We start from the raw sequence: 16,977 nt of genomic DNA, 5'->3' as shown, positions 1-16,977 counted from the left end.
AACCATTAAGAGTTCTGGCTCCCACAGAGTGGTTAGACACTTCTACTCAATTAGTCAACCTCATTAAGGACACCTGTCTTAACTAGTCACCTGTATAAAAGACACCTGTCCACAGAATCAATCAATCAAGCAGACTCCAAACTCTCCAACATGGGAAAGACCAAAGAGCTGTCCAAGGATGTCAGAGACAAAATTGTAGAGCTGCACAAGGCTGGAATGGGCTACAAAACCATTAGCAAGAAGCTGGGAGAGAAGGTGACAACTGTTGGTGCGATTGTTCGAAAATGGAAGGAGCACAAAATGACCATCAATTGACCTCGCTCTGGGGCTCCACGCAAGATCTCACCTCGTGGGGTGTCAATGATTCTGAGAAAGGTGAAAAAGCATCCTAGAACTACACGGGAGGAGTTAGTTAATGACCTCAAATTAGCAGGGACCACAGTCAACAAGAAAACCATTGGAAACACATTACACCGCAATGGATTAAAATCCTGCAGGGCTCGCAAGGTCCCCCTGCTCAAGAAGGCACATGTGCAGGCCCGTCTGAAGTTTGCCAATGAACACCTGAATGATTCTGTGAGTGACTGGGAGAAGGTGCTGTGGTCTGATGAGTCCAAAATAGAGCTCTTTGGCATTAACTCAACTCGCTGTGTTTGGAGGAAGAAAAATGCTGCCTATGACCCCCAAAACACCGTCCCCACCGTCAAGCATGGGGGTGGAAACATTTTGCTTTGGGGGTGTTTTTCTGCTAAGGGCACAGGACAACTTATTCGCATTAACGGGAAAATGGACGGAGCCATGTATTGTGAAATCCTGAACGACAACCTCCTTCCCTCTGCCAGGAAACTGAAAATGGGTCGTGGATGGGTGTTCCAGCACGACAATGACCCAAAACATACAGCAAAGGCAACAAAGGAGTGGCTCAAGAAGAAGCACATTAAGGTCATGGAGTGGCCTAGTCAGTCTCCGGACCTTAATCCAATAGAAAACCTATGGAGGGAGCTCAAGCTCAGAGTTGCACAGAGACAGCCTCGAAACCTTAGGGATTTAGAGATGATCTGCAAAGAGGAGTGGACCAACATTCCTCCTAAAATGTGCGCAAACTTGGGCATCAATTACAAGAAACGTTTGACCTCTGTGCTTGCAAACAAGGGTTTTTCCACTAAGTATTAAGTCTTTTTTTGTTAGAGGGTTCAAAAACTTATTTCACTCAATGAAATGCAAATCAGTTGCTATCTTTTATTTAAAGTTATTTTTTCGATTTTCCTTTTGATGTGCTATCTGCCACTGTTAAAATAAACCTACCATTGAAATGATACTGTTCGGAGACTTTTCATTTCTTTGTCAATGGACAAACTTACAAAATCAGTGAGGGGTCAAATAATTATTTCCTCCACTATATATTCAAGCCACATTCCATATGCTATTGCAGGTCCACCCTCGATATTAAAACTAGGCTATAAGTGAGTGAGGGTTGCAGGAGAAAATATTCCATGAATGCTAAATACAAGATATTTGTATGTGTGTATTTGTATGCAAGTGCATAGTACGTGAGTATGAGTATAAAACAATAACTGAGCATCACTCAATATTTAGGTAAGTTTAGCAAACCCAGAAAATCTATACATAAGCACTGTATTGCAATAACCCCTGGCGCCATTATATTTTGCCTTCAGTATCCTTGGCCTTCATGGGTGGGACTCATAATTCCCTCTTACTTTGGTGTTATTTGTATTAGCATTAGATATGCCAACCCTCTAAATAACTCAACTCAAAGCCTTTGTTTGCAAACACATTTTGTGTAAGCTATAAGGCAATGGCTTGCATATGCTATTTTAGTTCCAGCAAGATCAGATTTTATGAAATAATTAAATGTATTCCATGCTTCTTCCAAAATGAGTTGAACCTGAACCAACCACACGCATTTCCAGATGGCTTCGTGCAATTTCACAAGACAAACTGTATGCTTTTAACTTCAATAATTTTATATTCTGCATGTCAATTGCTGTGAGGATTATGCAATGATGGAATCAGAGCCAGGGTAACAAAAGGCTGGCCTATCCCCAATCACAAGACTCCTTGTTCCACCACATTCTCCTTTCTTTTGTCTCTAATAAGAAACAAATTTAATTTCCCATCAGATTTGCATTGTTAAATAACGTCACTTTAAGTGCAAGTTAATAAAGAAAAACATCATTATCTAAGTCATGGCCAAAGTCACGATTTTCTGCTTTTTAACACTAACATCCCTACCAGCAAGGCAGAAGAAAACACTCATCTCTATCCTGCTTTGCTATGCAACACACTGACAGTGTCACTAAAGGTGGCCACACACGTGGCAATTTCCGATCCTACAATCGGCCACTAACCGTTCAGGGCTGGAACAGCAGATAAGGAGGTAGAAACAATAGGTTTTTTTTACCTCCTTCTGCCGATTCAGCCCTGAAGGCAGATTTTGATCAGGCGCCTTCTATGGCGCCCGATCAAAATCTTTTAACCTGGCCGATCGGCGAGTCGACCGATATCAGCAGCCTCCTGCGTGTGTGGCAAGTCGACTCGCCGACTTGCCACACACGCACCAAATATCGTACGAAACGGGGTATGGCCAGCTGTATGGCCAGCTTAAGGCAAAAACGAGTGAGACGAATCAGAATGTTGCCCCATTACTGCACAAAGAGCTTTAAAGAGACAATGAAAAAATTGACTGTAGATATCAGTTTCTTCTGCCAAAATAGAAGTGTCTAGTAAAATCAGCCTTATGTTAACCCAAAATCCGTGATTCTGTAATGGGAAAAAAAAATATTTTTACAAAATGCATCCATTAATATAAACACAGAACCTTGCACTGACGTGTAAGCTTGAGAAAAGGCCAGATGTAGGCCTGAAACGTCGCTTTATCCAAAAGCCATGTGTATTAAAATAAAGGCTTTTTAATGGAGACAAGAAGGTGCTGTTTGCTATTTTTCTACACGGACCCTGCACTGACATCAGTTTTTCAAAAGAGCAAACATATTTTTTTTATATTTAATTTTGAAATCTGACCAGGTAACCTCAGCCATGTGACTTGTATTTTGATAAACTTCAGTCTTTCTTTACTGCTACACTGCAAGTTGGAGTTATGTTGCACCCCCCCACCTTTCCCCTCCAGCAGCCAATCAGCAGAACAATTGGAAGGTAGCAATATAACAGCCCCTGGCACCTTGCAAAATATGCTCCCATGCCCCAAGAGCACTTAATAGTAAAAATCCAAGTCAAGACATGACTCTTTCAGTTACATTGAGTAGGAGAAACAATAACTTATGTAAAAGCAGTTGCTTTGTGAAGTGCTGGCACTTTCTGAAAGCATAGGATGGGGCACAATGACCTTAGATGGCTGCCTACGCACCAATATTCAGCTCAAAAAATACATTTATTGGTTCAAGAATAACATTTTAAATGGTAGAATGAATTACTTGCAATGAACAGTGTCATTTAGTAATAAAAACTACACCATTTGTAGTACAAATGGCAATTTCTGATGCAATTTACATTTCAATTATAAATGAAAGATACAAAATAAAACAACAGAAATGGCAGCAGATGATTTCCATTAATCTCACTAAATGTATCTCTGGATTAATTGCTGTTGCTGCTGACACAGCAAATAGGGTCCCAAAGGTTCCAGGCAGTGATTTCTTCCCCAGTGATCCTTTTCACTAACATGAAAGACTGCTTGTTGAGAGAATATTCTACTTTACCTGAAGGGTCGCTCTCCCCCCAGGGGGGATGTAGCTGTGCTCCAGCTTTTCCGGTAGTCCTCACGCTCAGCCTTCTTCTTCCTCAGGGGTGCCGGGATGTAGGAGGTCTGGTTGCTCTTGTTGGGGAGGTATTGGTTGAAAGGCACAAATGCTTTGTTTTCACCGTAGGATACCCGTCTAGCAGACATATCATCTTTTCGCACATCAGGTAACCTTCTGTGAGGTAGGTCAGACTCAGAGTCGCTTCCTCTGCCTAAATTAAATACAAAACAGAGAGAGATGCATCGGTTAGGCTTTATGCCCTTCAACTGCCTTAATTTTGCTTGGCATCTGCAATACATAATACATTATTTTTTATATGAAAGTGTTTCACCCTCCATACATAAAATATACAGTTTTTATTACACATTTATGTATATTAAATAATCTATATAGGAAGAGAGTGTAGCATAATCTGTGCACCAAACTGATGTCATCATAAATTACATTTATATGTATCAAAGCCATACTGCAGGGGTAGGGAACCTATGGCTCAGGAGCCAGATGTGGCTCTTTTGATGGCTGCATCTGGCTTGCTGCCAAATCTTTAATTAAAAAAAATAACGGGGGGCGTGGCCTGCACTTGGAGTATAGATGACGTGTTCTTTGCCTTAGAACACATCTTCTATCCGCCGAGCGCAGGCCACGCCCTTCTCCGCATCGCATCCGGCATCCTTGGCACCCGCCCTACCTTGCCCCGCAGCCAAACATATTGTATGGCTCTCACGGAATTACATTTTAAAATATGTGGTGTTTATGGCTCTCTCAGCCAAAAAGGTTCCCGACCCCTGCCATACTGCATAGATCAGTTTCCTATCTAAACAACTAGTTTCCCATTTAAATATAATAAAATAAATAAACAGTTTCCTATCTAAATATAATAAGGTAGTTATTAAAATAGCAAATTGTTAAATCCAGGTCCATGGCTGGCTACTGAACAACACTTGCCCTCTAGCTAGCTAATATAAACACATTTTCACATTCATTTAAATCAGAGTCCCTCAACCAAAGGCGCAAGAGCTCCTTGAAAATAGTTAAATCGGATTTTAATCAATCTTAGCAGTGTAAATCAACTTTGTGTTGGCAGATTTTGAGGAAACCACTTAACCCTACTTTGTTGGCTTTCCTGGCATAGCTATTCCTGCCAACCTTCCCTCCGCCCCTCCATTTCTATGTATATATACATGTTTATTGCACTTCTCTCTGCAGCAGTTCTTGTTGGTAAGATATTCCTAGACTACATAATCATATATACTTTCACCAAAGGCATATCCAAAACATCAACCCTAAACTTTTGGCTTTGATCCACCAAAATGATATAACACTTATGCAAAATAATGAGTATTCCCATACACGTATATAGCTGAAAATAAATCCAATTTGCAGAGTACAGCTGCTCAAAGCTCACTGACATTCCTCATATTTCTTCAATATGGCTTGGATTCAACTTATAGTATGTTAAACAAACATAGTTTTACAGCACTATTCAGGCTGTTTATTCGTAAATTCCACTCACCGTCGCTGCTTCCCCTCAGCACTACATCTGGAGATGGTGTCTGTTGTGATCTAGATCCAAATGAGTCTAAACTATCGAAGGAGTCATCTCTACCATGTCTGGGAGGAGAAAGGGAGTCACTTCTCTCAGAGTCCCAACAATCTATGTAGCCACTGTCCCGTATGCTGCGTTTTGGACTCTCTATTTCCTCATTTTCCTGCAAAGATTAATATGAAATTGTCACAATTATAACAATCCCCAATTTGCATAATCATTTTACAGAATTAAAGTAATGCAAGTGTAAAATACATGGTTGAAGCCCAAAATCTGTGTCTCTTAAAACACTACGGGCACATACACATACAGGATGTTCTTTCTAACCTGTAAAAATACTGATATTGCAGTAAATATTTTATGCCACTGAAGGACCATCGTACAAATGGAACACTTGGACATCCAATATAGTAAACAAAATCAAAAATAACCAATAATAAATTTGGCCACGGTCCCAATTGCCCATTCCATATCTTTAGATCAACTCATCAGCATTTCAAAGAAATGTCCCTAAAGAGACAAAAGTTGGAGGAGAAAAACAGATCTACTGTAACCATAGTGGGGCATTATATATGTAGGATTACCTGACCTATGCTCCCCTGAACTGTTGGAAGTTGTCTAGCTGGGTGCCGGGACAACAACAGCTGAAGAGACACAATATATAAACTGGTACTGCGGTCATCTTGTCTTAACATTATGCCAAATATACCTGCCTAGAACTGCTGGACCTTGGTAATTGCCCCAACTTGGACCTCTAAGACAGCTCTGTGTTCAATTTACAGCTTTGAAATATACAAAATACAAGTGCATGTTTGGAAGAGGCCCTACATTTGGACATAGCACCATTTACCCAGACATTGGTGTGTTATTTATTAACAAAGGATTGCCTGACCAATGGTCCCCTATAAAGTTGTTTCAATTGGTACTAGGACTTCAATAGCAACTGAAAGGACGTAAGTTTGGGCAACAATGATATAAAACTACTGCTGTCCTACTATATTCATTATGGCCAATATTGTGTGGCCCTTGAGAGTTGTCCCAGTTTAGACCTTTAAAGACAACTTGGAAAATACCAAAGTACATGTTTGGGAAGGCTCCTTAAAATTCTGTATCACCCACTAAATTCTAGTCGCACCATAAATTGAAAAATGCCTTTTATTGATAGCCCCAGATGTAACAAGATAGATTCAATGTTTCCGGGTGGGGGTGGGGAACACTTTTGTGTATTCTCATGTAAAACAGCCCAGGATTACAAAAGCACACTTAGTATTGAGAGGAGAACATAAAACAACATATGTCTTCTTATTAAAGCAAGTTAAAGGCTTTTCATGCACAAGTGAGCAGCACCAGATGTAGAAGAACTGGACCAAGTCCCAGGGAAGGAATCGTGTGAATGACCTAATTGTTAATTAGCCAATGTGTTACAATTAGCTGTGCATCCCAGACTTGTAAATTGCTTAAACTGTGGATTTTTTTTTTTTTTTTTTACATCATTCAGGATACTATGTCAAGTTTATACACATTTCTATACTACTCTGTAAAATGTAAAGAGACATACCTAGGAAATCGTAAAATGTTATTTTAAAAGAGATGATGTCAGTGCATCTGCTGAGCCTGTTTGGAGGGTTTTTTTTTCTTTTTCTTTTTACCTGAAAACAGCTTTTAACTAAAAGAAATTTAAGTATGTCTTAAAAAACTGGAACTTCACATTAAACATTTCACCAGGCCAAGCGGCTTTTTCGGTGCCATAAAACTGCTAATGCCCTGTGGCACGAAATGTGTTGAGGCAGGTAATTTATATTACTGGAATGTATTGGAATGATATATCCATAATCCATGAATTGTTATCAAATGGTTATTTAATGTTATTAATGTATAAGCCTGCTATTTATATTTATAAGATTAACTGTCCTTCAAGCACAAGGTGTCACCTTCCTGATACAGAACTTTATTGCTGGCTTTAGAGAAGTTGGAACTCTTAGGCTACTATCCCATTAGGTGATTTTCGATTAGTACTAAATCAATAGTAATTGATCAGAAGGTGAAATGACTGGCAGTACAGGGTAAAAAAAAAAACATTTGGACCAGTCCACTAGGAAACCAGGAGAACTCTCCGTGGGTGCAGTCCTCAGAGGGTCCCTCCTGCCCATACAATAAACAGCACATACAACCTCAGAGGGTCCCTCCTGCCCATACAATAAACAGCACATACAACCTGTTCATACAGTAAAGTGGTTAAACCCTCATTATTTTGCTCCTTTCACTTAGCTGCTTTCAGAAACTACTTACTAACTCACACTGCAATTGTTGCTTGGGGAATTCAATAGTGACATTCTTGGGACACTTTTTCTGAAGAAAAAACTTTGCTGGCTCCAATTAGCCCCCAACCCTGTTTCTTCCTATTTTTCTTCATAACAAAATTCCTTTAAAGCTACATAACTTTAAAAATGTAAACAACCTAATTTATCCAAACACACCATATGAAATTATAATCTGTGTCTTTATAGACTGATAAAAAAAATCAAGAATATCAAGAAAATTAATTGAATATTTATTGAATAGCAACAGTATTGTCTCAGCAACACATTAGAAGACAATTTATGTGAGAAACACATTTCTTGTGTACATATCAGAATGTTCTTTGCTGCAAGAGATTAGAGACAGCTGGCAGTGAGTACAAATGGCTATGGCGCTGTGCTGAAGCGCATCTACAAGAACTGCTTACGGCTGCTTCCACACTGCCAGCTCCTGGCTACAGGGGATTGAAAGTGCTTGTTGCTGACCCACATGTTTTGAGCAGGCGAAACAATGGTTGCCTTTGATAGGGTTCTATTCCTGAATTCCTAACAGGGCAAGCTGCACACAGTGAAATAGTAAAATCCAATAGGGAAAAGGTCACTGGAATCTATCCTCACCCTCATGCATAATAATCTCTTGTTCATTTCCAGCATGACCGTGTAAATTACAAAAGCTACAGACAAGTAAAGTAAGTGTATTACATGTACAAATTTTAACTAGACTCCCTTGCTGAAAAATATACCCCCCACTCCCCTTTTGTCATTCAGTTGGGCTTATGTAGAAAAGGTACATAAATGCTATCTAAATGCTAACTAAATCTAAATGAAATCCACTTACATTGCCCCGGTGCAGCTTGGGAAACATTACACTACTTAACAAATAGTGTACTCCAACTAGTTATATATATATGTTATATATATGTTATATATGTTATATATATATATGTTATATATATATATGTTATATATATATATATGTTATATATATATATATATGTTATATATATATATATGTTATATATATATATATGTTATATATATATATATGTTATATATATATATATGTTATATATATGTTATATATATGTTATATATATGTTATATATATGTTATATATATGTTATATATATGTTATATATATGTTATATATATGTTATATATGTTATATATGTTATATATATGTTATATATATATATGTTATATATATATATATGTTATATATATATATATATGTTATATATATATATATATATGTTATATATATATATATATATATATATATATATATATATATATATATTTATTTTTTGGTTTTACCTCGTTTCACAGACTAAAAAGAAACCATAACAGTCTGTCTGTAATGGAGAGCACCCCCCGACAAAGCGATCAAACACCACTCTTGTCTGTAGCTTTTTAATTTACATGGAGATGGTGGAAAAATGAGCTCATATAAGGGAGTATATATTCCCTTTAACCTTATTAACTGTGATAATTACCAAGCATTATTGTTTACCATTGTGTCTGCAGGTAGTTAATAAGAACTCTGACAAGTAGATGTGTCAGAAAAAAAAAAAAATAGGGTGCCAAAAATAAAATAAACCATACAAAAACCAAATAAAATAACCACCCAAGGCATTCATATAAAGCATGGTCTCCATGTAAACTGCAGAACATTCACCTGTTATATTCTTGAATGGCATATTACTTCAGCTTCACAGTGATAAGAAACATTTTCTTCGTACGGAATAATATAAACATCACAATATTACATTTCTAGCTCTGACAGTTTTTGTGCATTATCTACAGCAACTACAGTTTATATTTACTTGTTTATTAGCATGCTTATATAAAACACAATGCACCCCCTACTGTAAAAATTTAGGTTATAGGTAATCACAATGTGTTCTGTTCCCTTGTATAGGTCATAGAACTCCATAAAATCCAATAAAATAGTCTCTAAAAACACCAAACTGCAAATTGAGTTCTGCGACTTATATAAAAGCCAACATACTACTGCGGTATCCACTAACATACTATCTGCTGTATACATAAAAGCAAGTAAAAAGCTTACAGAAGGGTTCAATCTAGATAAGCATCAAACAGATACAAAAACTTTGCAGAAGACATAACAAGACAGAAATAGTTTGTGTTCATTGATGTTTTATTTCTTGTTGGGTCCTTTGTGTTCCTTGTACTTGAAAATACACAAGGATGTTCTCAGAGTAATTCATCCTAACACAGAGTTTACACCATTGCACAAACAATCATTATTTTTACAAAGAAAAGAAAGAGAGCTAGAGAGAGATGATAACTCAAAGCACTGCTACTTGAAATCAATGTTTCTGAAACGCTTCTTCCCTTGCATTGTGCCACTGGGCACCACAATTTGAAGGCCAAGTGTGTAACAGTGCTCTAAATGTGTGGCCCAATGATCCAAGAAGATTTAAAAGCTAAACCAGTAATTCTGCCATTGAACCACTTTGCTTTAGAGAAAGTACTTTGTTGGAAAAGGATATACAGGTTCTTAAAGAGACTCCTTTGTTTTCAACTAGGAATGTATTCCATGTACCACCAAACATACATATTGAAAATGCCAGGGTTCCCTGGTTAAAATATAACATACTGACATAATCCTCATTTTAACTTTGCACAGATGGATTTCAGAGAGGACACCTTGGTGGGCAATGTGTATCTTTCCCCCAAAATCAGCAACCTCTATTCACATGTGCCAACATTAACAGCTCAAGTGTCCATAATAAAGGTTCTAAAGTAATATAAGGTAAAGAAGAACTGCATCTTCAATGGCCATCAGGTCCCAATGGCAAAAGAATAGTCTAAAAACATCCCAAAAGCTCCATTCCCTAACCAAAAGGTGTGGAAGTTTGATAATTGATACTTTCTGTTCATTTAGCTTTAAAGGAGAAGGAAAGGTAAAAACTAAGTAAGCTTTATCACAAAGGTCTATGTAAATACAGCCATAAGCACTCACAGAAACGCTGCACTGACTTCTCTGTAAAAAGATTAGTTGTGTCTTTAATTCCTGTGCCACAGACACTCAGCTTTCTGTTCTCTCCGCTCTCCTGCACCCCCCTCCCTCAAGAATGCTAAGAACTCACTCCCCCCCCCCCCCTTAGGAATATGGATCTGAGCCAATCAGCAGGAAGCTGACTCATAGTCTTACTAACTGAGCATGTTCACTTGGTCTGGGTGCAGGAGTGAGGCATTATACATAGCAGCTTATTTATATAAATTATAGTAGACTTTCTGAAGTAAACACACAACTTTTACCAGTGCAGGGCAGCAGCACATAATGTTTTAGTTACTTTTATACACTTTCATTTTTTGGTGTTACTGTTCCTTTAACTCTTTATTAGCCTTTCCTTCTCCTTTAAGTAATTAAAGATCTGTTACAGTCTATGATCTACCAGGATGCTCACTATTTATGGCTTTCCAATTAGTTGCAATACCACCTAAAACAAAAGGGTAGTTTAATATAAGATATTGTTGTGATGATCCCAAATGGCGCATTTGGGATCAGTTAAAATAAGTGTCCTTGGGCACGGGCAGATTATCGTGTCAGGTCATAGTTTTTGTGCCCCGCACATCACTAATCACTATGGAAAGAGAGCAGCCACTGTCCTAAATTCACCTTATTCTGGAAAAAAACAGCATGTATCTAAATTGTATTAAATGATGGGAAACATATTTTTAAAGCTGTAAATACATTTTGCATCAAAAAAGCCATAAAAGCTTTAACACGCTGTTTACACCAGAATTTTACACTTGGCTACACATTCATTACACAGCTTTATAACAACAAATGATGTGACACTGTTTACCATGGAGAGTGGTGATGTGTGGTCCATTCTAAGAGCCTCTTTTTCTTTTAGTTTTTACAGAGATTTATAAATATGCCCCACAGTGTAAATTGAGAAAAAATGATGATTGCTTGTACAGACCGATTGCTAGTTTGGAATGATAATAGTCACAAATCGTTTGCAAAAAAAACCTTACAAAACCTGCCATACTTAATACATTTGGGAGTCACTGAATACTGTACTTCAAAGCATTTTTGTATGATAACTAGCTAACAGTATTTAAGCACATTCCTACCCTAAGAGGACTATTAACAGTCATTCAGATTGTCAGCTCTGAGATAAGCAAAAGTGCAAGTAAATGTGGTTTTGTTTTTCTAATAAAGTACAAGTGTTTTCCATTCCAGAAATCCCTGGCAGGATCTGGGGGTATAACGTCATGCACCCAAACTGCAGTCTTCCTTCAAGTCAAAAAGAAACATTTATGACTAACTGCACCAGTAAATTATATTATGTAAATACAGTAACAATACAGAGGCAGTCATTTATTTTCTAATGGGGCAGAGTCAGAAAGTACATCAGCTGTAAAATATAGAGGAAATAATGTACCCCAGTTGTAAATTAAATTGATATTGGAAGTCACAGGAGATTTCTGAGACCATATAAAGGCTAAGGCTTGCAGGCTAAATGTTTATTCAGCTTTGAAGCCTATATGCTCTTGACTTTGAGAGGCATAATACTTAAAAGGTACAGTAGACACCCTTGTTCTAAATGAGTACAATCAATAAGGCTTGTACTAAAGATACTTATCGACTATAATTTTAATCACAAAAAATATATGGGTTTTGTTATTTTTTGAGCGAGGGCAAACAGGGAAACTGAAGCAACTTCAAGCAATACATTTTCCGGTGCTCAGATAAGCCCCCCACATAATGGACTCCTCCTTGTCTCTGCACTGGCAATCTAATTAGTTACCTCCCATGGACTTACATGAAGTTTCCCGTTTGCTCAGAAAATAACAAAAAAACCATAGATTTTTGTGATTGCAACAACAGGCAAAATGTACGTCCAGGAAAAGCCCTATTCATTGCACTCATGTTGAACAAGGGGTTGTAGTTCACCTACAGCCTGGAAGGCCTGGCCTGCCTGTAGCACCACCTAAGGGCTGTGATAGATGGGGAGGTTAGTCGCCTGCGACAAATCTCCCTTGTCGCGGGTGACTAATCTCCCCGAAATGCCATCCCACCGGCGAGAATGTAAAATTGGCGGTGAGATGGCATACGCGACGCAGCGATTTGCCGAAATTGCTGAAGTTGCCTTGAGAGGAAACTTCGGCGATTTAGGTGCCGCGTATGCCATCCCACTGTTGATTTACGTTCTAGTCGGTGGGATGGCATATCGGGGATATTAGTTGCCGCGCAACAAATCCCCCTTGTTGCGGGCAACTAATCTCCCCGTCTGCCACAGCCCTAACATTGCCCATCTAGTCAACTGGGATAAGGTGCATAAATGAAGCACAAACAGGGCGTTTCTCTATCATTTCTGCCAACTACCTTGGTTTCTATAGGGAAAACTCATTTTTTCATGAAAAAGTAAGGAAAAAATCCAACTCAAATATAGCCCAATATGACAAGGTTTCCAAAAGGAAAAAATGGACATTTCCTGAAAATTGGCTGCTGCTGCCCTTGTGTCCCTCAGTTGGCTTTGAACTTCTGCCTCTGTCCTAACTTGATTTTATTTCTATATTGTCTGCAGGTCAACAACTTGGGCCCATCAAAGGCATCCACAAAGGGTAAGTTGGACACAAGACTAAATATATGAGAAAAAAATATATATATATTATATATATTATATAAAAAATAAGCTCCTGTAGTATGCAGTCTGCTTATCACGAATGGAAGAATGCGGATATATTATGAGCGCAGTCTGCAGGCTGTGATTATAGCAATTCTCATGTACAAATAAATAAACAACAATACCATTTATTTAGGTGATTTAGCAACAGGACAGAATGGTTACAGGGCAAACTAAGAATATTTTCTGATGTAAGTAAAATGAGGAATGCCTGCACAGAACTAGAGATAACTAGAGTAACTGCTCTTACGGACAACAGTTTTCATCTTTATTCCCACCCGCACAGCAATTTCCCTGGGTGGGATCTGTGGTTATATTGCACAACAGCACAAGGGCAAGAAAAAATGGTGGCGGACTTCAGTAATGGGTGCATGTAGTGATGCTTAGTTGGGCGCGGCTTAGTGACTTCAAACTAAGCGCGCCGTAGTTTGCTCGAGGGGGAACGGCACAGAGATGCTGGACTGGGGGAGCGGGGAGGAAAAGGGTGTCTGTTACGGGTAGTTAACGCCGATTAAGGAACTGAACGATGTGCATATTAAGTATACTGGCTCTGGTGTGACTGGGATGCCACGTGGATGCGGGTGTTCTTAAATAAAGCAGCGTCGCTGCAACTCAATAGTAAAGAGTTGTGCCTCCAATTGTTAATACTAATTTGAGTTGGGTACCCAGCCTGGGGGTGGGAGAAAGCTGTAGGGCAGCGAATTGGGGATAGGGACCAGGCTGTGTAGGTAATTCTGGCATTTAAAGTTATGCATAAATAATGGCTTTCCTCACCCATGATTGACCCTCATCCAGTGACACATTTTTACTGTGCTTTTGACCTAAATTAATTGGTTTTCCCTATGATTATGAGCAGCTATAAATCTATGAACTAAGCAGCGGCACCCTTGAGTGGTGGAATTAATTTATATAAAATCATTGGAATAATTAGTAAATTTGCCTTATTACGAGAAGAACCATTAGGAACATTGGGGCAATTTTTTAATAAGAATCATGTGAATATAAAATCAAACTAATTCCGCACTCATAATGATTTTTTTTTAATAAATCATTGATTTTTGCTTGGCAATTGTGGATCCTATTTTAATAAAAAAAGAGTGATTATATTTTTTTAAATTAATGAAATTAAAAGTTATATTTTAATTGCTAAAGGCACCGAATGAATTTTTGTGGATTTACAAGATGTTTACAGATGTTTCTTTCAACATGGCATTAGAACAAGATCCACAAACATGCATCTAAGAGTAGCTATCACCCAAAAAAATAAAAATGGATACAAAAAAAATTGCAGCTTTAAATGAGATCTAAACCCAAAAACAAAATCACCAAAATGTAATGTTTCTCACATTGCAATAAACCTCTTTGCAACAAAAACCAGTTCTTCACCTTTTTAACATCTCTTTCATTCTCTTTGGCTATCAATCCCATGTAAAGTATGAGTTTATATAGCAAGGTACACTCTTTTAGCATGGCTTCCCCTCTCAATCTCTGGGCAAGATTGGGCTGATCTGATCTTTGGCCCTTTGGCCAAGGATCGCATCATAATGAAGTCCCATAAGGCCCCATCATTACAATCACCTTAAAACGCAGAGAGTCAGTAAAAAGAAAGTGATGGGCCATATTCTGTTTACACAAACAGTTAAGCACCACGCTCCTAGAATTGTGCGCCTGACGAGCAAGTTATTGGGCAGGATGGTGGATACTTAAGTGCCACCCTGAGCTTCCCCTCATGAATACAGATTGGCTGAATGCTGGTAGCACTGTATTGGTGAGGGAAAGTGCAGGTCTTTGTGCTTCAGAATGTGCCCATGATGCCAAAGTGCTGAATAGGTTTATGCGAGTATTGGCACTTTTCACTCACATCTCACAGATGCTTTAAATTTATTCTTGGTGTTACTAAGTACTAGAAATATTTTTTTATAACCATGCAGTCTTTGCTTCATTAGAATCTATGCATGAGATTTCATATGAAGGTGTTAAACTAAGCAGTATGGTGGCTCCCACATCACTGAACTTATGTCTCTTTGCTTTATGTCAGTGTGAAAAATGTACAGAAATATCTAATGAATGCAAATGTGAAGCATAAACTGTTAAACAAACTGTTCACAAATAAACTTACTTTTCTCATTTGTGCCAGCAATCCCTCAAACTCCTTTAAGTCCAGGTTGTTGCCACTATAGGACGAGCAGCTGCTTGCAGCTTTCCCCAGCCAGTACACGGTGATTAGTACCTGCACCAATAAATACCGTCAGTCACAAGGAATCTCACAGGCAGCATTAGGAAGCTTAGAAATTTGATTTATAGAGCAAGAGAGTTCAGCAGGGAAAGAGAAAAAAATCATAGCACTGGTGTGATCAGAGCAACAGCAGGCATCTATTAAAGGGAAAACTTAACAACATTGTTCGGTATTTTAATTAGTCCCCAGTGTAGCGTCAATGCTCATGGATGATTAACATCCCCGCCCCATCAAAAATACTTTTTTTTTCTGTTAGGGAAGGAAAAATTGCTTAGGAAAAAGATTTTTTAAGAAGAAAATGGACGGCAGTGGTCTTTGCAATGTTTAAAGGGTACAAATGACCAGTTGTAGTATCCCATGGGTGTATAGGATTTGGGAGCAACACCCACTCTTAAACATGATTACGGTTGGATTAGCTTGACCCACAGCACCAACAGTGTTGTCATCCTTATTCAGCTGTTTTATCAAATAATCATTGCTCTTTTCCATGCAGTCAGCCACAACGGGTGCTAATGAAGTATTCAAAGGGCCGTGTCTCTGAGTAGGAAGTGCTGACAATTTACAAATTAGGCAAATCAGAGATCAAAAAAGCATTGCATGTTCCAATCTAGTCCAGCTTCCAGCTACATACCAATACTAGCCGTCAGTGTGGTTATTGTACTCAATATCCTCTATTACATGTGTGTGCTTGGTGTCTGTTATGCAGCGAAAAATCAATGTGTCTGAATAATAACCCTAGGGGAGAATGTAGGGCTGGGCCAGACCTGGTCTGGGATTCAAATTTGGGCTTTTAAATAGTGACTGTCTATTTTCTCTATTTCTCTATGGCATTTTACAGCAGCCCCTCTAGCATTGCCAGAATCCTCAGATTGCCAGTCCGGGACCTCCTTTTAATGGGGGTCTTGGTTCCTAGCAGGGGGTTAGGCCTGAAGGCCAGTTAAAGAGAAGTTTGGGAAAGCATATTTGTTCAACTAGATATACTTGAAAGCCTAGCTTAAAAGTCACATAGGTTGAGATTTGGACAGTGGCAGACTGGGGGGCTCCTAGGGCCAACCAGAGAACCTGTCATTCTCAGAAAATTTAAATGGAAATATAGTTAAAGGAGAAGGAAAGGCAAAGTCACTTTGGGGTGCCAAAATGTTAGGCACCCCCAAGTGACCTTAATCGCATACCTTTCCCCCCGGGCTGGTGCCCCTGCTCGGAAAGAACAGCACCAGCCCGAAGTAGCTGCAGCGCTTCCTGCTTCCGAGTTCGCGCGCGCATGCGCAGTAGAGTGAGCAGCGGAACTTTAACAGAGAAGTCGGCTTTTCACTCTACTGCGCATGCGCCTGTCGTGGGGTCCTGGCAAAACGTAGCAGGAAGCGCTCCGCTACAGGTACCCCGGGCTGGTGCTGTTTTCTCCTAACAGGGGCACCAGCCCAGGGTACAAGGTAAGTGATTAAAGTCACTT

General features: G+C 38.8%; 1 protein-coding gene across 9 annotated transcripts in view; it reads right to left on the bottom strand.

Moving 5' to 3' along the window:
- The window catches only part of limch1 (LIM and calponin homology domains 1), a 155,760-nt gene that overhangs the window by 38,033 nt on the left and 100,750 nt on the right, over nt 1-16,977 (bottom strand). For all 9 annotated transcript variants that reach the window (XM_004911217.4, XM_004911218.4, XM_004911220.4 and 6 more), the window contains 3 exons: nt 15,411-15,521; nt 5,293-5,488; nt 3,738-3,990 (listed from right to left, as the gene is read on the bottom strand). In XM_004911217.4, the coding sequence (XP_004911274.2) occupies nt 3,738-3,990; nt 5,293-5,488; nt 15,411-15,521 (560 nt within the window). The remainder of the gene's footprint in view (nt 1-3,737; nt 3,991-5,292; nt 5,489-15,410; nt 15,522-16,977) is intronic.

The sequence above is a fragment of the Xenopus tropicalis genome, chromosome 1, assembly GCF_000004195.4.
Source record: "Xenopus tropicalis strain Nigerian chromosome 1, UCB_Xtro_10.0, whole genome shotgun sequence".
Taxonomy (NCBI): domain Eukaryota; kingdom Metazoa; phylum Chordata; class Amphibia; order Anura; family Pipidae; genus Xenopus; species Xenopus tropicalis.
The sequence above is the reverse complement of the archived record's forward strand: the minus strand, read 5'-3'. Positions and strand labels throughout refer to the sequence as shown.